Raw genomic sequence first — 21,431 nt, 5'->3', positions numbered from 1 at the left:
GGAGTAAGAATGCCTACCTTCCCTTCCTGATATGATTATGAGCATAATGAGACAAAAATTAACATAGCAGTATTCACAATTGGCTTTTATATATCCTCTTATTCTTGGCCAAATTTCTCCTTTAATTGCCCTCACCCTACTACACACACTAAAGACAGATTGGACAAGTAGTGTTCAACCTTAAAATTTGGGCAGATAAGATTAGGTATCATTTAATAGGAATTACAAAATCATTAAAAATGTTGGAAAATGGGAGGATAAAAGTGTATGGTTAACCACAGCAGGGAAACCAAAGAGAAGGAGGTCAAATGCCAAACCTCTATGGCTAACCCAGTGTGGCATCCCAGTTTAGTATGGAGCCTGAGGTAAAAGCACCCTGGTAGTGTGGCAAGTGGAATAAATATTTGTTCACTGACAACATAACTATTTATAACCTTCATAATTAACCTCTCAGCTTCCTAGGTTTAACAGCCTGCTGTAACCCAACATTTGACTCACATTTGACATGCTGCTCCACAAATCATCATTCTTAGCATTTTGATAGCTGAACTTCTTTAAGTAGTGAATAATTCCTTTCCGAAATTTCTCCTCACTCAAGAAATCCTTGAGCATATTTAAAATACAAGCTCCCTAAAGAGAGAAAAAGAAAAGAATATATAAAGGAAAGGAGTATGCTATATTTTTTTAGTGTACATATTTTTAAAGGAAGCTTAATTTTAATAGAACTCTCATAATGTCTGAAAAATGAACAGCAAAATAAAAAGTAAAACAGGTGAGAGTAACCCGGCAGCACCAGTTTAAGCTGTTAATTTTATAGGCCGCCTTATAGTTCTCCTGAAAACAGAGTTTCCGCTGCCCACAGCATTTACTACCTTGTTGTAGGAAATTGTATCAAACATTTCCTGTATTTGAGTAGGAGTTTTCGCTTGATTGGAGATAGGATGGGATGCATTTAGTGAATCTCTTTTAATTACTTCAAAACACACTTCCAAAAAATAGTCATCCTAAACAGAAGAAAACAATTTTTTTTTTCAATTTCAATTTGACATTCTCAAAGCAGTAGAAAACATACTAGGTTTAGTAAGATATTCTTAGAAATAAGTATTCAATTAATATTTCTGACAATTGATTATAAGTTTCTTTCCCCTTATAAACTTCCCTTTCAGCAATTTTCTACTCATAAAGGTATGAATACAACATCCCCTCAGATATGTCATGACTGTTTACCAGCTACCAAGCCTTTGGGTACAGAACTAAAACCAATGGTTCCCATTAGTGAACACTTGCTTCGTACCTGCCAGGAACTTACATCCATCATCTGCCATTCTTTCAACACCCTGCTTGGGAGAGACACTGTATGCATTTTAGAGGTGAGACTACGTGAAGCTTTGGGAGTAAAACATATATTCATCACATAGCAATAAGACACCAACTTAGAATCCATGTCTCTCTATGTCATACTAAACCAATGCCTACTCCAAAGAGCTAATTATTAACCAGATTGATGTGGTGTTTAGAACCCCTGTGTCTATCTTTTTATAGAAAGAAAACTTTTGAAGGAATTTTTTTTTTAATTGGGTAAATTGCAGAGGTAGACAAAGTAATTCCTAGAAGAAATGGGTTTAGCAAACAGGTTCTAGATATCAAGGAAGGGCCCTTGGAGCTTGGGAGTGAGGAAACTAATGGTAACAGCCTGGGGCAGGGAGGGGGAAGGGAAAGGGAAAGGCAAGGGTGTGCTCCCTGAAGGGAGAGACTGAAGAAACCTTTTTATACATTTTGGGGAAGTGAACAATAGGCCCTTTGTAAATTCTAGAGGATCATGCCCCCAGTCATGCCTAATTCAGGTTACATGCCAAGAACTCTGCATGGGACCTGTAGCCATGGGCATTGTCTTATCCTATATCACTGTATGTGAGCAGTGAAATGTCTTCCTCTCACTCCACATACACACATGAGTATTTGTGCTATTGGAGTTTTCTGCCCCAAAATTTTTTGGTTGGGGAATTTAGGTTTTGGGCTGAATAGTGTGCCCCTCTACAATTCCTAAGTTGAAGCCCTAGTCCCCAGCATGTGGCTGTGTTTGGAAATAGGGCCTTAACAGAAAGGACAATTAAAATGAAGCTGTAGGCTGGGCCATAATCACACCTGACTTGTGTCCTTAAAAGAAGAGGAGATTTGGACACACAGAGAAACACCAAAGGAAAGACTATGTGCAGATACAGCAAAAAAGGAGATCTCTGTAAGCCGAGGAGAGAGGTCTCGGAGAAAACCAAACCTGCCAAAACACTAGCCTCCAGTACTATGAGAAAGTAAATTCCTGTTGTTTAAGCCACCTGTCTGATATTTTATCGTGGCACGCCTAGCAAACTAATACAGTGTGCTTTGTATATCAATCAAAACATCAAAAACACGATGCTATATTGCATTCACAAAAATGTTAACAATAAATCGACGATTGCTTAGGGCACATGGCATGACGTACAAAACTGTGAACTTACGAATTGTAGCTCTGGATATGTAGCATTAAGAGAGACAAGTTCCATGTACTTTGCAAAGCCTTCATTGAGCCAAATGTCATTCCACCATTCCATGGTAACCAGGTTGCCAAACCACTAGGAGGTAAAAACTCCATGTTATTCAAAGTAAAAAAATACGGATAATTGTTAACTCTGGCAAAAAAACATAATGGATGCCAATTTCCTCCTTTTAGTAAATAAGGCCTTTCTTCTATCTTTGCTACCCTTTTCTCTCTGGACAATTTCCTTCTACCTTTTGCATCTCATGGCACATATAAAATAATTAAAATTCTGTGGCACACACAAAATACATTTTTTTTTGCCAATCTGACAAAGAATAGGTATAATCTTGATTCATTCAGACCTGATGGCTATTGTATTGGTTGTCATCCCTTTTTAGTTTGATAATCTAAGAGAGAAGAGGTCATTGCCCTGACTAAATAGTCAAGTTTTGCATGTTTTGAAAGTTCTTGAGACTCACCAGCATTATTCAACTGAGTTCCCTGCCTTTTTGCTTCACCACATTTTTGCTTGCTTCACTTTTCTTTTGTATTTCCCATTGCCTCCAGCTCTCCAATTTTCATTCTATCCTTTGAACACTTCCTAGCTATTAGATTTACTATTCTGGAAGAAAATAAAACTTTTTTGGGGTGAGAGAAGGCGTTGTTTGTGCATTGGACAACAACTATAATCTCAGTTTATCTTTGATATATGGTGATGGTCTAAGGAAAAATGTAAGCCAAAATATCCTTGGTGAAGTTACCCCTTTATTTAAGTAGTAGGTACTTATGAGAATTCCAAGAATTCATTTAGGGCATTCAAATTGTTACTTAGTATTGCTGATGAGCATATTTGGTGTTAACCTCTGCCTTGACATTTCCAGGGATTAACTTGGCCGCTAAAGTGAATAAAGGTCTAAGATTTTAACTATGTACATGAAATAAAAAGGGTGTATAAGGATAATCTAAATAGAATTCTAACATTGACTTATATTCGATCTGTAGTTTCACATATTACAATTTTTGTGTCCTTTTATATTTTATTTATTTATTTAGCCTATATACCCAACACAGTGCGTTTAGTTTATCTGTTTTAGGATTGCAGCCTCTAGGAGGATGGGAAATGAAAAGATTTTAAGATCCAGAAGAGCCTTTTTACAGTTATAGAAGAGAACAGCTACATCTAGCTTTTAGAAAATGTTTGAGCTCTATTCCTTTTTTTTTTTTTTTTTGATGACCCTCAGATCATTTTGCAAGTGGGCACCAATTTACCCAAGGGCATCTGTGAGAAGGGACAGGAGGTGATTCCTCAGTTTTAGAAGTGATGAATATGAGAAATTCAGGGTGAGCTGATTCTGGCCACTTTTTTTATTTTTTTAAAAAATATATTTCATTGATTTTTCACAGAGAGGAAGAGAGAGGGATAGAGAGTTAGAAACATCGATGAAAGAGAATCATCGATCAGCTGCCTCTTGCACACTCCGCACCGGGGATGTGCCCGCAACCAAGGTACATGCCCTTGCCTGGAATCGAACCTGGGACCTTTCAGTCCGCAGGCCGACGCTCTATCCACTGAGCCAAACAGGTCCTGGCTGGCCACTTTTTTTAGTTGGCAAGAGTGGTTTGCTTCTTCATTCATTCAACGAGTATCTATTGAGAACCTGGGTTCCTGGTACCAAGCCATATGTTAGAAATGTGAATGCATTAAATACAGCCTCTGTCTCGGTACAAATGATGAAGGGCAACCAGCAGACAGATAAATGCAATAAAGCATTATGAGTGCCATGATCAATGTCTGTACAAGGGACAGAGGGTTCCAGCAGGAAAGAATCAGTTCTGCTTGGAGAATTTGTAGATTAGTTCGGAAATGATTAATTTCCTGAGTCTTTCAAGTGGTCTTGGGTATGTTGGGAGTGGTGTGCTCTGGGCAGATCAGCAGGAACAAAATCATAGAGCAGCAACACAACCTAGCATGTTCAGGAAATGGCAGTGGTCTGGGATAGCTAAGCTTAGCGTGTCAGTAAGAGATGAAAGCTGGAGAGATGCAGAGGGCCTATCTTGGGGACCTTGTATGCAATTCTGGGAACCCTTGGCTCACCCAGTTGGCACTGGGAGTCTTTGCCAGGGTTTTACACAGAGGAGTGACACGGTCGTGTGAAGACAAAATGGTCAAGCCAAAAAATTCTAGTGCAGCCTGCTCCTTTAGCCATCCATACACTCTGCATTTCTACAAAAGAGAAGCTTTTAAAGGAAAACTCAGAGTTGAGCTTGGAGCTGAAGAGCTAGAGCTCTCCAACCATTTCCCTATGAACTCTGGGCAGAAGGATTAGAAATCCCTAGGCTCAGTTGAGTGCTTTAGAGCTACCAGTGACTGATATCCAAAATCCCTACAATGGGCCAGTGGGGAGATCCTGAATCCGAGAAAGCTGCTCACATAGTGCAGTGTAATTGGGTATTTAGTTCGCTGCTTAAAAACACACACACACAAATTAAGACATGATGATGGTGGTGATAAAAGGTAAACTTAAAAATTAAAAAGAAGAGAGGTTACCAGATTCTATATTGTCATGATTTTTACATACATGGTGACCGAGAATTTCTAGGGCTCTAAATAATTCACTGTGCTACAGGGGATTTTCAGAAATAAATAGAGTAGAAATGGTCTCTGATATCTATAGTATTAGTTTTTTGGCTCCATATTTTTGTGTAAGACAGTGACAATAAGTGGGCCTTGGAAATCTTACTCTGCAAGAGATGGTAGCAGTAGTAGTGGACATTTTCATCATTAATAGCTTAACACTAATTGAGGGCCTACTATATGACAGGCACAGGCATCTCTAATCCTTACAACAATTTCAAGAAGCTTGATTTTAGAATATCACAGTACTAGGGCTATAAGGAAAAAAAATATTTAATAGAAATCTTTTTTTTTTTTGGTAGGGTTTCCAATTCTGTGTTTTATGAATTTGCATAGTTGCCACCCTTCGCTACTAAATGATATTTGAAGAGTCTACCCTGAAGGGTTTTAGAAAAATAAAGTGTTTGCTTCTCTCATGATAAAATTCCTATATGAGTCCCATAGTCTAGAGCTGTAGCCCTCTGCTACTTGACATATTGTGTGTAGTTTGGTAATCCATAAGGTCCCCTCTAGAGATAAAATAATACACTTTTATGTTGTTTTAGGAAGATTGGTGGTGTCCTGCAAATTCTCTCTTGAACTGATACTAAGAAAATGTCATGAGTACCAAGTACCTGGTGTGCTAATTCATGGGCTATGACTCTGGTGACCCACAGTTTATCAAAAGCAGAAGAGGTCTTTGGATCAAAGAGCAGTGATGTCTCTCTATATGTGATGAGGCCCCAATTTTCCATGGCTCCGGCTCCAAAGTCAGGAATAGCAATTAGATCTAAAACATAGGAACAACCATACTTGAACATTATGGCTTCTACAACAGAAGTGGGATTTGCTTCCTCCTCAAATACATTATGATCCTTGCAGTGTATATAGCAGACTTTCTAAAAACATCAAGAATATCTTAACATTGGCATAGTGTCTTGTGGTTGCACTAAAAATAATCAGTACTCATGTCAAGTAGAATATATTCTATCAGTACCGTTTTAGTTGCAGTTGAAGTACCCTATTGACATTTAGCCATTTTTCCCCCCAAAAAAAGTTCTGGACTCTGAAAATACCACTACTGAAAATACTACTGCTAAGAAAATAAAATAAAAAATAAATAAAAGAAAATAAAAAACTCATACTGTAGTTTTATGTTAGTATACTGAAAACTTCAAAAATTAAAGATGTCTGCTTGACTGGTGTAGCTCACTGGTTGAGGAAGTCATGGTTCAATTCCTGGTCAAGGCACATGCCTGGTTTGCAAGCTCATTCCCCAGTAGGAGGCAGCCAATCAATATTTCTCTCTCATCGTTGATGTTTCTATTTGTCTCTCTCCCTTTCTCTCTCTGAAATAAATGAAAGCATATTTAAACCTGAAACCTATATGATTATGTCAACCAATGTCACCCCAATACATTTAATGACAAAAATAAAAAATAAAAATAAACAAACAAAAAATAAATAAAAGGTGTCAAATAATTTTTAACATATTTGATATTCATCAAAACATATAATGAACTCATTTCTATAAAGAGAAAAAGCTATAAAAATTTAAGTTTAGAAAACACCTTTTAGGAGAAAGTCTGTAGTCAATATTGCAATTAATATTTCAAGAATATATGGCTTCTTTTATGAGCAAATGTTCTTTAAGGCAGTAGAGGGAAAAGGCGGTGAGCATCAATTATTTTTTACTTCAATTTCTTCTCAACATTGATATTTTCTCTGTCTCTTAATTAAGTCATGGATGGGGTAGGAAGTGTGTGTGTGTGTATTTGTGTGTGTTTGTCCTTTGCTAGTGACTTCATGTAGGTTAGAAATTTAAAATTTCTGCCTAATATTTAATCTTGATTTTTATTTTTATTTTGCCATGACATTTTGGAAGAAGTACTGTACAGCTGAAAAGAAAGATACATTTTTTTTAAAGTTTGCAATGAACCACATCATTGGTTTAAATTGCATTGTCTGGAATTAGTACTAGTTAATTCCAGTGTATAAAAACAAATACTTATAACAAAATAAAAAAACTAAATTGGCACTGATAAAGATCAGTATTCATTAGCACTTCAAATGTGGGAATGAGTCCTTTTCTAAATTGTACTGTTGATTTTCTATTAGTTGTATTATTTCTCAAAGCCATTAGAGACATTTAAATTGGCTCTATCTATTTAAGCTGCATGCTTCTTTTCAGTTAGTTTTAAAATATATTTCATATACTTTTCAATGTTGCATTTTTCAAGAACAACATCAGATTGTTGATTGCTGTTATTTAATCTTTCTTTGACTTTTGACATAGAGGAGAGTAGTGGATTGTGGATAACTGAATTTAGTATATTTGTACTAAGGGGTATATAGAATCCACACTCTAATAATACAGTGAGATTCAGCAACTATAGGAATAAGCTCCTGATGTCTTTTCATGTCCCCTTTACCTTCTCTAAAAAAAAAAGGGAAAAAATTGAGTAGAGGTTGTGGGGAAAGGAGAAAAAGGATATGATAAAAAAAAACTATTTCTTAACATCCCAAAGAAAATAAGTGTTTGACACTGTCAGAAACTCTTAAAAAGTAGTATATATAAGCTATAAAATTAAATAATAGTTTTTATATGTTCTGCAATATTATGAAAATCACAACTTTTAATTTTCAAGATAGAAAATTAAAACAAAGATAAACTGTGTTTTCTTAAATAAAGTTCTACTACCACATGCAAATTATCTATCTCCTCCAAATCTTTTTTTAAAATCTGTACCACAGTCTTCCTTATTTTCTAACCTCAATTAAACTACAGATAACAGATGAAGGGACAACTTTCATCTGTTTACATAAATCTTTAGCAACTTTTATGAAACATTGCTGGTCTGGTACAAATATGGTATAGAAAAAAAATTTGCTCCAGAAAATTCACCAAATTAAACCCAATATGGAATGCAGCTATTTTAATTTTAAACCTGATAAAAGAATAGAAAAATTATCCACACTACTTAGGCTTCTCATAAATACTTTTCTACACTCAAGGACCCTCTCTGAGGTACAAATTATTGCTTCCTGCGCTAAGTGAACCTCCGGAATCCTCATTTAAACTACATCTAAAGGGGGAGGAAATCAAAGCAAATTCTATAAGCAAAAATAAAGACACCTACCCAATTTGGGGAGTGGATAGTTGATATCAAAGTAACTTTCATAAAAATCAAGTAGCTTCAATGATGCCTCCAAAGCATAATGAGTTTGACTCCATTTGTCTGGGGATGCATAAATGGACACCTGCAAAATGTTGGTCAGAAAGAGTGGTCTTTGAATGACAGATTCTTGGCATGATACCATTTCTAACAACCCTTATCCAAAGGCAAACTACATGTCTCAAGAAATTACTGAAATTCCATTAAAGCATGTTGTCAACATGGGATACGATGTTCTGCAAAGTATTAAAGCAAAAGCCACTCGTGAAAATTATAAACAATCCTGCATCTTTCATTACAATTCATTCCCTAGGTGCTAATGGTACTTTGCAAGCTCTGTTAGCCTATTATATCATGAGAGTCCACTTGAGCTCATCAGTATCATGTACACTTAAAACTAGCCTTCCAAAAAAACCCAAAAAAACAAAAAACTAGCTTTCCAAAGTTATGATTAACACAATTCAAATAAAACACAGTTTTATGAGGTGGGAAAGCCTTTCAAGAACACATTGGATCCAGTTTCTACCATCCCCTTCCTAGTCCTTGAAACTAAAAAATGCCAAATGTGTTCATTGACTCCCCTCAAAGCAAATAGCCATTAAGTAGAAAAAGTTAGTTTCTGATTTTCTTGGGTTTCAAGCATAGTGCTAGTTTCATTTCATTATCTACTTTCATGCTCTGAACTGAAATTCCTGAGAACTTTTTAGGAAGGATATGTTCATGGCTGCCATGCTTTGTTGGATTACCAGGCACTGGTTAAAAGTGTACATATAAATATAAATTAATCCTCTCAATAACATTACGAAGTAGCTGCTATCATTTTCCTGGAAATTAAGTAACTTGCTCCAAGTCACCCATGTAGAATCTATAGACCTAGGATATGAGTCCAAGGAGGCTGACAGGAACCTGTTCTCTGCAGTAAAGCGCCATCTGACCCCTCACAGGTCTATAGCTATGCACATGCAGACCTATGTGCAGAGATGCCATGATGTGTGTACAGATACATGGTTCATAATTTTTCTACATAGGTATCATATGTATGTAAATTATAATAGCCATTTTATAGCCAGTTTATAGCTATTTTTCATAAGCATTATTTTATAGTTCTCTGAATATGTTTTTATGTCAATCATTTGGCTCCTCAGAGTAAGGAGTTCTTGTTTATTTTAATGTGTCTATTGATGTTTGCCAAACTTATGTATAAATAAATATTGGGTATTGTAAATTTTTGCAAACAATGAAGACTCTAAGAATTATGAAGAGTTTCTTTTATTGAGAAAAACAATTGGAAACAATGTGAATGTCCTGAAATAAGGTGCTGATTAAAAAATTTTATGGTACCTCTATGAGGTAGAGTACTAAGCAATTATTAATATAGTACTACAGAAAAATATTTAATGGCATTTAATTTTTATTGCATATTATGGTAAAGATTGAATTAAAATAGCCACATTATTTTATACAAAGTATATACACAGTATTTACTGTATACACACACACACACACACACATATATATATATATATCCTATCTAATAAAAGAATAATATGCAAATTGACCATTACTCCAACACACAAGATGGCTGCCCCCATGTGGTCAAAGATGGCTGCCTCATGTGGACACAAGATGGCCAACACAAGATGGCCATCAGGGGAGGACAGTTGGGAGGGACCAGGCCTGCAAGGGAGGGCAGTTGTGGGTGACCAGGTCAGCAGAGGAGGGATGTTAGGGGCAACAGGGCCTACAGGGAAAGGCAATTGGGGGGAACAAGGCTTACAGGGGAGGGCAGTTAGGTGTGACCAGGCCTGCTTAGGGGTGACCAGGCCTGCAGGGGAAGGCACTTAGGGGCAATCAGGCTGGCAGGGGAGTGGTTAGGGGATGATCAGACTGGCAAGCAGAAGTGGTTAGGGGCAATCAGGAAGGCAGGCAGGCGAGCAGTTGGGAGCCAGCAGTCCTGAATTGTGAGAGGGGTTTCCGACTGCCCCTTTACCGTAGGCCTAATCCCAGTAGGTGTCCCAGATTGGAGAGGATGCAGGCTGGGCTGAGGGACACACCCCCTATGCATGAATTTTGTGCACTGGGTCTCTAAAATATATATATAGTATATTCTGTCATATACTGACATATATATAGAAAGTAGTTGGAAACTATACATTAACATCATCAGTTATTATATCCTACTGATGAAATTATGGGTAACTTATTTTATTTTATTTTATTTTGTTTTTACCTATTTCTTGTTTGTAAGATAAACATGATATTTTGATAATAAGGAACAAAGCTTAACAAACTAAAGAAAAGTTCATTGAGCTCAGCACACTATTCTGTGCTGTGTATGAATTTAGATCTCAATCTTACCTTGACCCCTGAGGAGGAGGTTCCACTCACAGACTTGAAATCACAAACTATGTAGGCTACAAGGTATGTACTCATTTTTACAGTAGTTTCAAAATGATCTTCCAAGAGGCCTCCTTCAAGTTCAATTGTCTTAACCTGCAGGAAGGAAAAGAATCAGTATTTGAAAATGGGAGTATTTTACACCAATGCCTATGACGTATGCCAGGTAAGCCAGAAGAGAGCCTGACACTCTGAAGGACCTAAGAGGGCATAGCGTTCTGTGGTCTCTCTCCCTTTATTTTTCTTATCCCTGGACTTTCCTGAAGACACACTCCACTAATTTTGAGACCCCAAAATGTATGCCAATCTTATTTGCTTGAAAATTTATTTGCTTAATTGCTTGAAAGCATAATAGCAGCCTAGATGCTTCTACTTATGTAAAATGCAATAACCTCCAAATTGCCCTAAATTCAAGTTCTGCACTTCTAAGGAAAAATACCCAGAGAATGGCCCCCCTTTTCCCTTGTTATATAATAAGTAAATCTTTGTTTCAGAAGGAAATGGGAAGCAAAACTGTGCTAAATGATTTGCATTATCTTTTAATCCTATTATCCTGTGTGTGAGGTAGGTGTTATTTCACAAGTGAGTCTCAAAAAATATGAACTCAATTGCCCAAGATCACAAGGCAAGTTCCACAGCAAGTCCAAGATGTGGATGTGACCGTGTGACTCCAAAGACATTTCTCATCCTTTCACCTCGCTGGGCGGCAGCTTTAGTCACAGTCTTATTTTTATCTTTGCTTCATTGATTTCACAATGAAAGCAGCCAGGCCAAGGAGGTCATTAGTAATTTAAGCTCCTGCCTATGAACTGAGGAAGCAAAAGTTTTAAGTCTACAGACTCATCAGCTGCAGCTCTCAAGTTCACTGAATAATTACTGAGTTCTATCTTTATTTGCACCGAAGAGCTAGTCCCAGAGATGATCTCTGATATGGTACAATACCCCTAAATACCGAATGGGTTCGATTCAGTAATCTGAAAATACCACCTTCTCCAAATTGGTGGCTACTCTTGAGCTAGCTTGTTCCCCTCCTCACACTTTCCACCCCACTCTGTAAGGTGTCAGGCTTGGGGCAGTGCTAACTAGGCCTTCTTGAGCATGGTTTATGTGTTTGGTTAAGATTATAGTTTGCTTTGGCAAGAGATAATAGCTTGAAATATTACCATGAACTGCCTAGCCAACTTCAATGACAAATGTTCATGCTATTGAATTCTACATAATTTAACTCTACAGATTTCTATCAAAGCATTCAGTTCCTAAGTTCCTGTAAAGCAGAAGACACTGACCACATACTCTAAGAAAGTTAGCAGTATATTCTGGGCTGTAATTACTTCTTTCCAGCAAATTCATTTAGTTCAATAATTATCTCTTTATGAGTCTGAGGCAAGCACAGTTCTATGGATACATACTCCTAGCAAAAAAAATAAAAATAAAAAAAAAAATTAAAAAAAATAGGGTTATAGAAGAGGGAGCCAGGGAGAAAGCATAGACTGTAGTCTTCTGACCAAACTTGGCAGCAAAACCATTTAGTCACGTGTGTGTGAAGGGGTGAGGGAGAGAGGAGGCAGGGCTGTGGTCCTATGGGGAAATGAGCATCTGTGCCGTCAGACAGCTGGTAGCAATGATGTGTAGGAGACAGATGGGCATTCCCCCTGATTTTCCCCCCAAATAAAGATGTACCCCATGGAAACTGAGTTTTGTTCAGGAACTTGGAGTGACTCATAGGTTAACATTGCCTTAAGGGGAAGTGTATGGGTGTTAGTATAAGTTCATCCAGGATGGGGATGTACGTTCCAAGCATAAAACACTTGTTGCTAGATGAGGAGTTCGCTGTTTTCTCAATGCTGCCAGGACTCAACTTGCACAGCAGGTGTCACCAGCAGGTGTGTGCTCCTTTAAGAAATAAAGGGGACAAAGAAATGCCCCAAAGATATGCTGCCTCTACCAGTGCTTGGCTGGCCTCCTCACTTCCATTAAATCTTAACTAAACAAATTGTGCACTTTGTATTTGTTGCTAGTTCTCACCAGACCATAACCCATATTAAGTGCTGTCACTGTTATTATCCAGAGAGTATGATTCCTTTAGATCTCCTTTTTTTCTTGGCTGAACATGAAAGTCTGGGTTGGTTGGGCATGTCAGCGAGGAGGAGGATGTTAAGCCAATATTGCTGAAAGCGGCACGACCCAGAGAAATGGTCTAGTCCACGGGGGCAATGCAAAGATTCACGGGTTGCAGAAAAATTTCCAACGTGTTCACTTATTTTTCTTAAATATGAGAAGTTACTGAGGGGTTCTAAAAATAGAAAACTTAAACTGTAATATAACAAAATGACCATTTATGTTGGTGTCACACTTTAATTAAAAGGCTTTATGAACTCTGTTTTTACTTCAGCCTCCATGGTCATTTAAGATAAAAATATATTAATAAAAAGCTGCCAGAAAGAGGCTGAGCTGTGCTTTGCAAGCATTTCTACCTGAAAATGAGAGGGCTAATTAAATTGCTGTCTTCACAGTTGTGGAAAAGCTAACAGGATGTGTGTTAAGTGCAATGTTCTTCTTGATCTGCTCTGCCAGTATTTCAGAGCAAATATCTTTTTTTAAATTTTTATTTAAATAGGAATCTGGGAAGTTCAGTGTCTAGCTGATGAACTCATTCCTCCCCGTCACCATGAATCCACCCACAGTTCAGGGCTGAGAGGGCAGTGGGGAGGGCCCTGAGCCGGCTGCTTTCTGTGCTGCCCCTTCCGCTGAAGCACCGTCAGGAGAGCCTCTACCTTCGTCCTACATTACAAGTCGGGGTGGGGAAACACTTTACATTTTGTTCAACAGAAATGGCAAGCGCGGCATTGGTGAGGAAATACCACATTAACTCAGGCCCACTGTGTCTTTCAGAGTCTCTGCATTCTGAGTACAAATACAAGCCAAATAAAAGGTCTCTTTCAATTTAAAAAAGCGTATAACCACAATAAATAATTTTTATAAATAACTTTAAGAACGACCACTGCAACTTACAAAAAAAAATGAAAACTGATTTGTAAGGTCCAGCACAGAAGTCCAGGTCAGAATATCTGAGGGAGGGCCCAGACAGGGGTCTCTCCATCCTGGCATTCAAATGCGGTCCCTGGCCCAACAGCAATGGCATCCGTCACCTGGGAGCTTGTTAACAAGACAGAATCTGGGCCTCCCTCACCACAAGACTGACTGAATCCGAATCTGAATTTTAACAAGGTCCTCGGATGATTCATGTGAACATTAAAGTTTGAGAAGTACGGCTCTACTTGATTCTGAATTTTATCTCTGGCCAAGTAACACTGATTTAAAAGAACAATGTTTCCATATGAACATAAGGGAGCTGTAAATCACTTTGTTTTGTTTTGTTAAAAAGCTTCTGGTGTAACAATGTCCCAAACAAAATGATGTTAAAATCTAGAATGATTGGGGTTATTAATAATATGTTTGATAGAACAAATTAATACTTTAAGTCTTGAAAAAAAAGAGAAAATATTTTTTTTAAAGCAACACAGCAAAGACAAAGGCTCGACTTGAAAACAATTCCCCAATGTTTCTGAAAGCAGCAATACCTTTGGCATGTTGGATAGTGCGATGTGTCTGCTCTCTCTTCTTATCTTGATTGAAAAGTTGGCTTTGAACAGTGGTTCATCAAAGCAAGGGAAAGCCATGCGTGCCTCAGTTGGCTCAAAATCTGTTACTGCGATCGTTCTGTGAAATGAACCACCCCCAGCCAGAATACATAAGTGAAACCAAGACAGGAATGAATTTGTGCCTCCAGAACAATCCTGGAAGTGCCGTATTTGACTTCTCAAACTATAGTTTTTGAGAATCCAGGCTTTATTTCCCCCTTCTCCCCCTCAAATAAACAAGGGTGGCTGCCAGTTGTGACCAATGCTTGGTGCTGGGCACTCTGTTTACAGGATCGCCTCCATTCTCTTAGCAGACGAGGACTTAAGGCTCAGAGAACTGGCCTGACCTTACCTGGATCCTTAGCTAGTAAGTGGCTGAGAGAAGCATGCATGTCTAGTCAAGTTGAGGTCAAAATGGACCAGGAAATTAGTAGGTCAGTACCATCTCTAAACCTGTGGGAATCTCAACCAGACGTATGACTAATTGTGGGTAATGACTGAGGATGTGTTCCCAGGAAGCAGACCCTGATTTATTAAGAAAGTTCTGCCAGAGGAAAAGGGAGTGAGAAAACCAGGACAGGGAAGAGGAAGAAGCCAGGCCAGGCCTCAGCTTCAGCCTGATCCCCAGGAGCTCTGGAAAGGAAATTCCACCTTCAAGTCTCCCCCCTCCCACCACCACCACCACCTCCCAACTGGAGGCAAGGAGCTATAGCATAGAAAACCTCTCTATCCCATCACCTGGATAATGCCAGAAATTGTATAATTCAGACTGTAAAGGAGAAGCTGTCAAGATAATCATAGTAAGAGTCAGAAATAGCCTACAGCTAATTATGGGAGGCATTCTGGAAGTCCTCCAGTTCTTACTCCAAAAAATGCTCCCCTCTAGTCTCCCAGGTCTCCCAAAATGATATCCTTAAAATGTATTTTATTTGGGCAGGGCCACTGTCACTTGAACACATTTAAGAAAAGACATCGTTGCCGAAACCGGTTTGGCTCAGTGGATGGAACATCAGCCTGCGGACTGAAAGGTCCCGGGTTTGATTCCGGTCAAGGGCATATACTTTGGTTGCAGGCACATCCCCAGTAGGGGGTGTGCAAGAGGCAGCTGATTGATGATTCTCTCTCATCGATGTTTCTAACTCTCTATCCCTCTCTCTTCCTCTCTGTAAAAAATCAATAAAATATATTAAAGAAAAGAAAAGAAAAGAGAAGAGAAGAGAAAAGAAAAGAAAAGAAAAGAAAAGAAAAGAAAAGAAAAAAAAAGAAAAGAAAAGAAAAGAAAAGAAAAAAGGCATTGCGTGGTGCCCTACTGGAAAGAAGTTGCTGAGTTTTCTATCCAGCCCCACCCTGGACCTGAGAACAGGCCCCCCAGAACTGAGGCAGCAGTGAGGGGAAGCATCCCCAGGGGAGCAGGGGAAAAGAGATGGGCCTGGGGAAGGCGTTCTAAGTGGACTGCTAAGGCTCTGGGGTGGGTGCATGAACCCTCAGAGGGCAAAAAGTACCTAAGGTTGGGGAGAGAAAAGCAAGTATATAGCAGATGCTGCTCAAGTTGCCTACTAACATATTCCCCTTCTGCAGTGCCATCAGAATCCTGATTTTGTTTTGGAAGGCAATGTATCTTTATTTTATTTTATTATTTAATTTTAATTAATTAATTTATATTTTGGTGCCAGGAGTGGGATGCAATGTATCTTTAGACTCCCTTGCAATTTGGTAGGCATATGACTCGTGGCCTGGTTGAAGTCACTGGGTGGGAAAGACTCAGCTGGAATGCTTCTTTCTGCCTTTTTGCCTCGCCCATTTCCCTGTTTTTCCTGCCTGGAATGCGAACTTGAAGGTCAGAGGTGCACAACTCATCTTGTATTAGGAAGGGAGCCATATGCCAAGGAGGCTGAGCAGAAAGCTGGGAGGAGTGTGGGTCCTGGATAACACGGAGAAGTACTGTAGCCAGCCTGAGCGGCCCTACTTCTGAATTTCCTTTTCCCCCCCACAAGAACCCCTATGTGTTGAGCCACTGTATTTGCGTTCCTCTGGCACTGAACACAACTGATAAAGGGTGGGAGAGCCAGGCTCTTCTTCCCTCCCAGGTGACCCAGCTCTAGACAGACAAATTATCCACTCTTTTACCTTGTTGGCTTACCTTTAGCAAATTCTGTCTGTTTTATCATCCAAAAGAAATGCCTAGTTCAATCACTTACTACATAAGGTACCACCTCTAGCCTGGCCCAAGCCACCATTTCTTGCCTGAACTACTGCAATGTCCTCCTAAATGATTGCTCTTCTATTTTTTTCCTCTCTATAATGGGTCCTCCACATACACTTGAACTTTATAAGCATAGATCAGGTCAGAACCTTCCAATGAGTTCCATTGCACTAGAGTAAAAGCCTAAACTCCTCACAAGAGGTACTAAGTGATATCACCTCCTTTCAACTCTACTTCTCTCTCCAGCTCATGCTCCTCAAGCCACACTGGCCTTCTTTTCCAGTCTGTCCCACTTTGCACTTGCTGTTCCCTTTTCTGGGGACACTTTGCTCTACTACATCCTCATGATTGTGTCCTTTTTAAAAAAATGTCAGATCTCAGTTTAAATGCACCTCGTTGACAAGGCCTTCCCTGACCACTCGGCTAGATTAGTCCCAATCCCAAGCTACACTCACTCTCTATTACGGCACCTTGTTTTATTGCATTCATAAAGTTTATTACCTCATTCATATCTCACCACTAGAGATTCAGTGTCTATAACAGTGCCAGGCATAAAGCATGTGGCCAATAAACATGAGGTGATCAAATAAACAGTATTTCTCAGTTCTCCAAACATATTTGCTCCTGCCTCCTGCATTTGAGTCATGCTAGTTCCTGGGTAAACGGCATATTTTCATTTCCTCTCTCTCTAGCCACATCTCACATTCCCTTTTGGTCCCAGATGAAGGCTCGCCTCCTTTGAGAACCCTCCCCTATTTCAGCTCTCTCTGCACTGAGCATCCTTTTCTGCAGAACATAAACATGTCTGTCTTCTCGCAAACACTCTGGCCTCTCCTCTCAGCTACCCCCACTCCAGCAGTTTATGCCTCTGCATTCTTTCTTCCCAGCTTTCCTGCAATTTCCTTAAGAAACGGCAGAGCTTCTTCTGCTGCCTCCTTTCCCACAGTTTATTGGGCTTTTCATAAATGATTGCTGAAACGTGCTCTTGGCAAAGAGATCTAACACATAAGGAAAGTATCATGAGAGACTGCAAACAGCTGGGGCGACATCTTACCTTGTTTCGCCACCAAGAGTTCTGTACGTGCTTTTATAAAACCCTTCAAAGCCATCAGCTACCTTGCCCTGGAAGTCAATGGCCACATAGTATTTCAGGTCAGCCGTGAGTTTCTCTGGAACCAGCAGAGCAATTTGCTCATGAGCAGGATAACTCAGAACATCCAGCTTTCTCCCTGGTTTCCTGTATCTCAAATCTTCCTCTGAATGAAGGGTGGCATTCATGATTTCAAGATCTTTGCTGTGTAAGATGATAAATTGGGTGGCATCTCTGGCTAAGACTTCAATCTTCTCAGATGCAACGAAGTCCAGGGAGGTGAGATTTGGATGAACTAAAAGGTCATAGTGGAGGGGAATGGCCGTGTTGGGGAGCCTTAGCTCATGCCAAGGAAATGGTTCCCCATTGGTGGCCGCCGGGAAAGCCCCAAGGTCCTGATTGAACTGATCACTAGATGGCATTGAGAACTGAGAACAAATGCATATTTTAGGTAAGATGATTGCTGTACAGTAAAATCCTAGGTAAACTTTAAGTATTCGCTTTCTGTGTGAATTAACCATTGCAGAAGAATGGAATATCAAGTCTATTCCCTAGAAGAGAGGTTACTTTTCAGAGTAACTCTCACAGTTTTCATAACACTCTATAGGTTCCAGTTGTGTCACATAGGATCTGAACAATGTTTAAATACATTGATTTAATCTAGAAGAAAAGAAAACATTATTAGCATAAAAAATATTTCAACTCATAAATAAAACCTTACAAAAATAAAAGGATATATGGGAATAGGGAAAACCTGCTCGCTGTCAGAATAAGGCCAAATATCCACAAAATAAAATAGAAATTGAGCTATTATCTGGTTATTACAAATACAATTTTTTAGAGCTCTAATGAAAGGATTCTGCTTTAAAATTGTATGGAACAAATGCCCTCTGCATTTCTGTACAATGAGCAGAAGGAAGGTGCGTAAATTCATTGCCTGGTGAATGCTTCTAACATTTCGCTACATCATTCTAAGAGTATCTGGGACACCTGAAAGTGAACTACACAGGTTTTTCTATTTTCTTTTTCTATGTCACAAATAATATATTCTTTGGATACCACATATTACTATTTCATATATGTATATATTTTTTATTTGTTTCAGAGAAAAGGGAGAAGGAGATAGAAACATCAATGTTAAGATAAATATTAATCAGCTGCCTCTTGCACGCCCCCACTGGGGATTGAGTCGGCAACCCGGGCATGTGCCTTTGATCAGAATCAAAACTGGGACCCTTCAGTCCGCAGGCTGACACTCTATCCACTGAGTCAAACCAGCTAGGGCCAGATATTACTATTAATGGCATTGAACTTTGCCTTTTTCATACACAACTGAATGGCCTTATTCTATGGCTATTGATATAAAAGTTACTGGTCAAGCTAGATGTTTACCCTTGGATTATTTCCAACATATAAGCTATATAAATAAAATTTGAGTTTATAATATTCTGACATTATTAAAAAATTGTTTTTGTCCTCTGCATTTTAGGCTACCTCTAAAAACACAAATTAAACTGAATTCACTACCTCTGTAAACAGAATTAAGATGATTTCCTCTTATTAGAAGGGTGTAGGTAGCTACCGAACATATAAAATTAGGACAATATAGTTAATATACCAACTCCCACCCTGCCACCTGCCTCTACCTGCTTCCTCCCTGCTTCAACTTAAACCCATGAGTGGCTTATTCCCTTTTCCATTATTAACAAGTTCTTTAGAATTACTTATCTGATCAATTACTTCATTTTTCCAATTTGCAATATTAATGCAGATCAACAGGTATTGTTAAACAAAGACAAAGAAGAATAAAATAATGGTTACATTATTTTTGACAAGTATTAAATTACTAGAGGCCCAATGCATGAAGATTCGTGCAAGAATAGGCCTTCCTTCTCCTGGCCGCCGGCACCGGCTTCCCTCTGGCACCCAGGACCCAGGCTGCTTTGCTCCAGCAGCTGCTGCCACCCACTGAGGATGTGCTCAAGCCATGCTGCTGCTGCTGCTCAGAGCCCACCCCTACCCCTAGTGTGTGTCCACTGGGGCTGGGGGCTCACGCAGTCCTCTCCTGCCCAACTGCGTGTGCAACTCCTCCTGAGCCAGTCCTGATGCAGCCTCCTCCTGAGCTGGTTGTGATGCCTTAAGGCGTCCCAGCTAATTTACATATGACCTCTTTATATTTAGAGATGGCCACCAAATCTCAATGTTCCAGAAACCTTTGATACATAAAATCAAAACTGGTCTATTAGCTTGAATTTCTGATATTTTGAAAAATGGAATTACTTATTTGTTAGGTTCTAGGTTTGGGAATCAGGATGCCTGGAGTCTAACACTAGCTCTGCCACATTTACCTTTGTGAGCTGGGACAAATTTCTGATTTTTTAAGCCTTAGTTTCCTCACCTAAAAAACAGCATAATAATCACACCATCCTCATAATGTGAGGATTAATTGAAGAATTTAGCACAGCACAGCAACTAGCATATAGGAAGCATGTAATGCAGGTTAAATATTAAATTATTATTTTGGATATTATAACTTGTATTCTCTGGCCTAAATTTAAAAGTAGTGCTGCCCCACTTGTAGCAAACACACTCCAAGAAAGGTGCTTTCTTTTTCTGTAAGAGCGAGAGGAAGGCCTTGGTATTTACTCGATAGTCTTTAACTTTAGAACTGGCAAGGACTCTAAATGCCAGATAACACAAGTCCTTCGTGTCCAGTTAAGAAAACTGAGGGGGAAAGGGGGGACTTTCCTAAAATCACACAGGAAATTTGAAGCAAAATCAAGACCAAAATAGAGCTCTTGGATCCTTGCTCTCACAGACTTTTCCACTATATTGCACTGTGGCTTCGATAGCGTTACAATGAGCAAAACCTCCTGGGACTGGAGATTCAGGTATTACAACATCTGGGAAAGGCTAAACAATCTCCGAAAGAGAGTGAGTGAGGTAAGCAGGAGTTTCTGCACACACTTTCCAACACAGCAGTGCCAGATTCACCCCCTTCACCAGAGCCTCGCCTTCAGTGGCAGGACCTCCTCAGCACAGCAGTTCTATGCCTTCAGTTCTGGCCATGAGCCTCACTGAAACATTCTGATTTAAAGTCAAATTCAAGAGAAATGCTGAAGCGTTACCTTAATCCACGTTGTTGCAGATTTGAATGGGAGGAAGTTTATTTTTGCTTTCACTTTCTATTTGGTAAGAGTCAGAACTTTGCTGCTTCCTGATCATAGCACTAGCACTTCCTGATCATTTAGGTTCATCATCATGTAGATACAACCGGCGGCTTAGCACAAAAGCTTTTGTTCTGAAAGCAGGAGAGACTGGCAGGTGGCTTCAGAGCAAGAGCCACACCATAGCAAGTCAGGGTGGGCACCCAGCTTTTCAGCTGCTGCTTTTTCCCCCCCATTTCTTACCTCCACGTGTACACATTCAGAACCTAGCTTGAGTGTGTGTGTTTTAAAGATCCGCTTTTATAGAGAGAGGAAGGGAGAAGGAGAGAGAGATAGTGGTGGTAGCTCTGCAGCATTCCTTTTCACAGGACCCAGCCTCCCTGTGAACGCTGTGTACGTCTGTCTGTCTGTGTGTCTGTGAGTTCTCAGGCTTCTCCCCTGCCCCTGAGGACAGAAGTGATGACGGAGAGCGAGGAATCCTACAAGAAAAAGTTGAGAAGGACCCAGGTGACTTCATAGCTTATTATTTAAAACTACTTCTCAGCAGAGAGGTTTCTAACTCTTTTTTTCACCCCTGAGAATAGAATAAGCTTTGGGATGCGTGTTACTTAGGGAATTCACGTAT

General features: G+C 39.4%; 1 protein-coding gene across 2 annotated transcripts in view; it reads right to left on the bottom strand.

Annotated features, from left to right (window-relative positions):
• ERAP2 (endoplasmic reticulum aminopeptidase 2) overlaps positions 1-20,889 on the bottom strand; it is a 38,778-nt gene extending 17,889 nt beyond the window's left edge. For both annotated transcript variants that reach the window (XM_036410384.2, XM_036410383.2), the window contains exons 1-9: positions 20,768-20,889; positions 17,604-18,299; positions 14,287-14,425; positions 10,667-10,801; positions 8,273-8,393; positions 5,768-5,922; positions 2,499-2,612; positions 873-1,004; positions 499-630 (exon numbers count right to left, since the gene is read on the bottom strand). In XM_036410384.2, the coding sequence (XP_036266277.1) occupies positions 499-630; positions 873-1,004; positions 2,499-2,612; positions 5,768-5,922; positions 8,273-8,393; positions 10,667-10,801; positions 14,287-14,425; positions 17,604-18,160 (1,485 nt within the window). In that variant the 5' untranslated portion in view covers positions 18,161-18,299; positions 20,768-20,889. The remainder of the gene's footprint in view (positions 1-498; positions 631-872; positions 1,005-2,498; positions 2,613-5,767; positions 5,923-8,272; positions 8,394-10,666; positions 10,802-14,286; positions 14,426-17,603; positions 18,300-20,767) is intronic.
• Positions 20,890-21,431: the final 542 nt, after the last annotated feature.

This window comes from Pipistrellus kuhlii, unplaced genomic scaffold (genome assembly GCF_014108245.1).
Source record: "Pipistrellus kuhlii isolate mPipKuh1 unplaced genomic scaffold, mPipKuh1.p scaffold_m20_p_4, whole genome shotgun sequence".
NCBI lineage: Eukaryota > Metazoa > Chordata > Mammalia > Chiroptera > Vespertilionidae > Pipistrellus > Pipistrellus kuhlii.
Note: the sequence above shows the minus strand (reverse complement) of the source record. Positions and strands in the feature narration are given on the sequence as shown.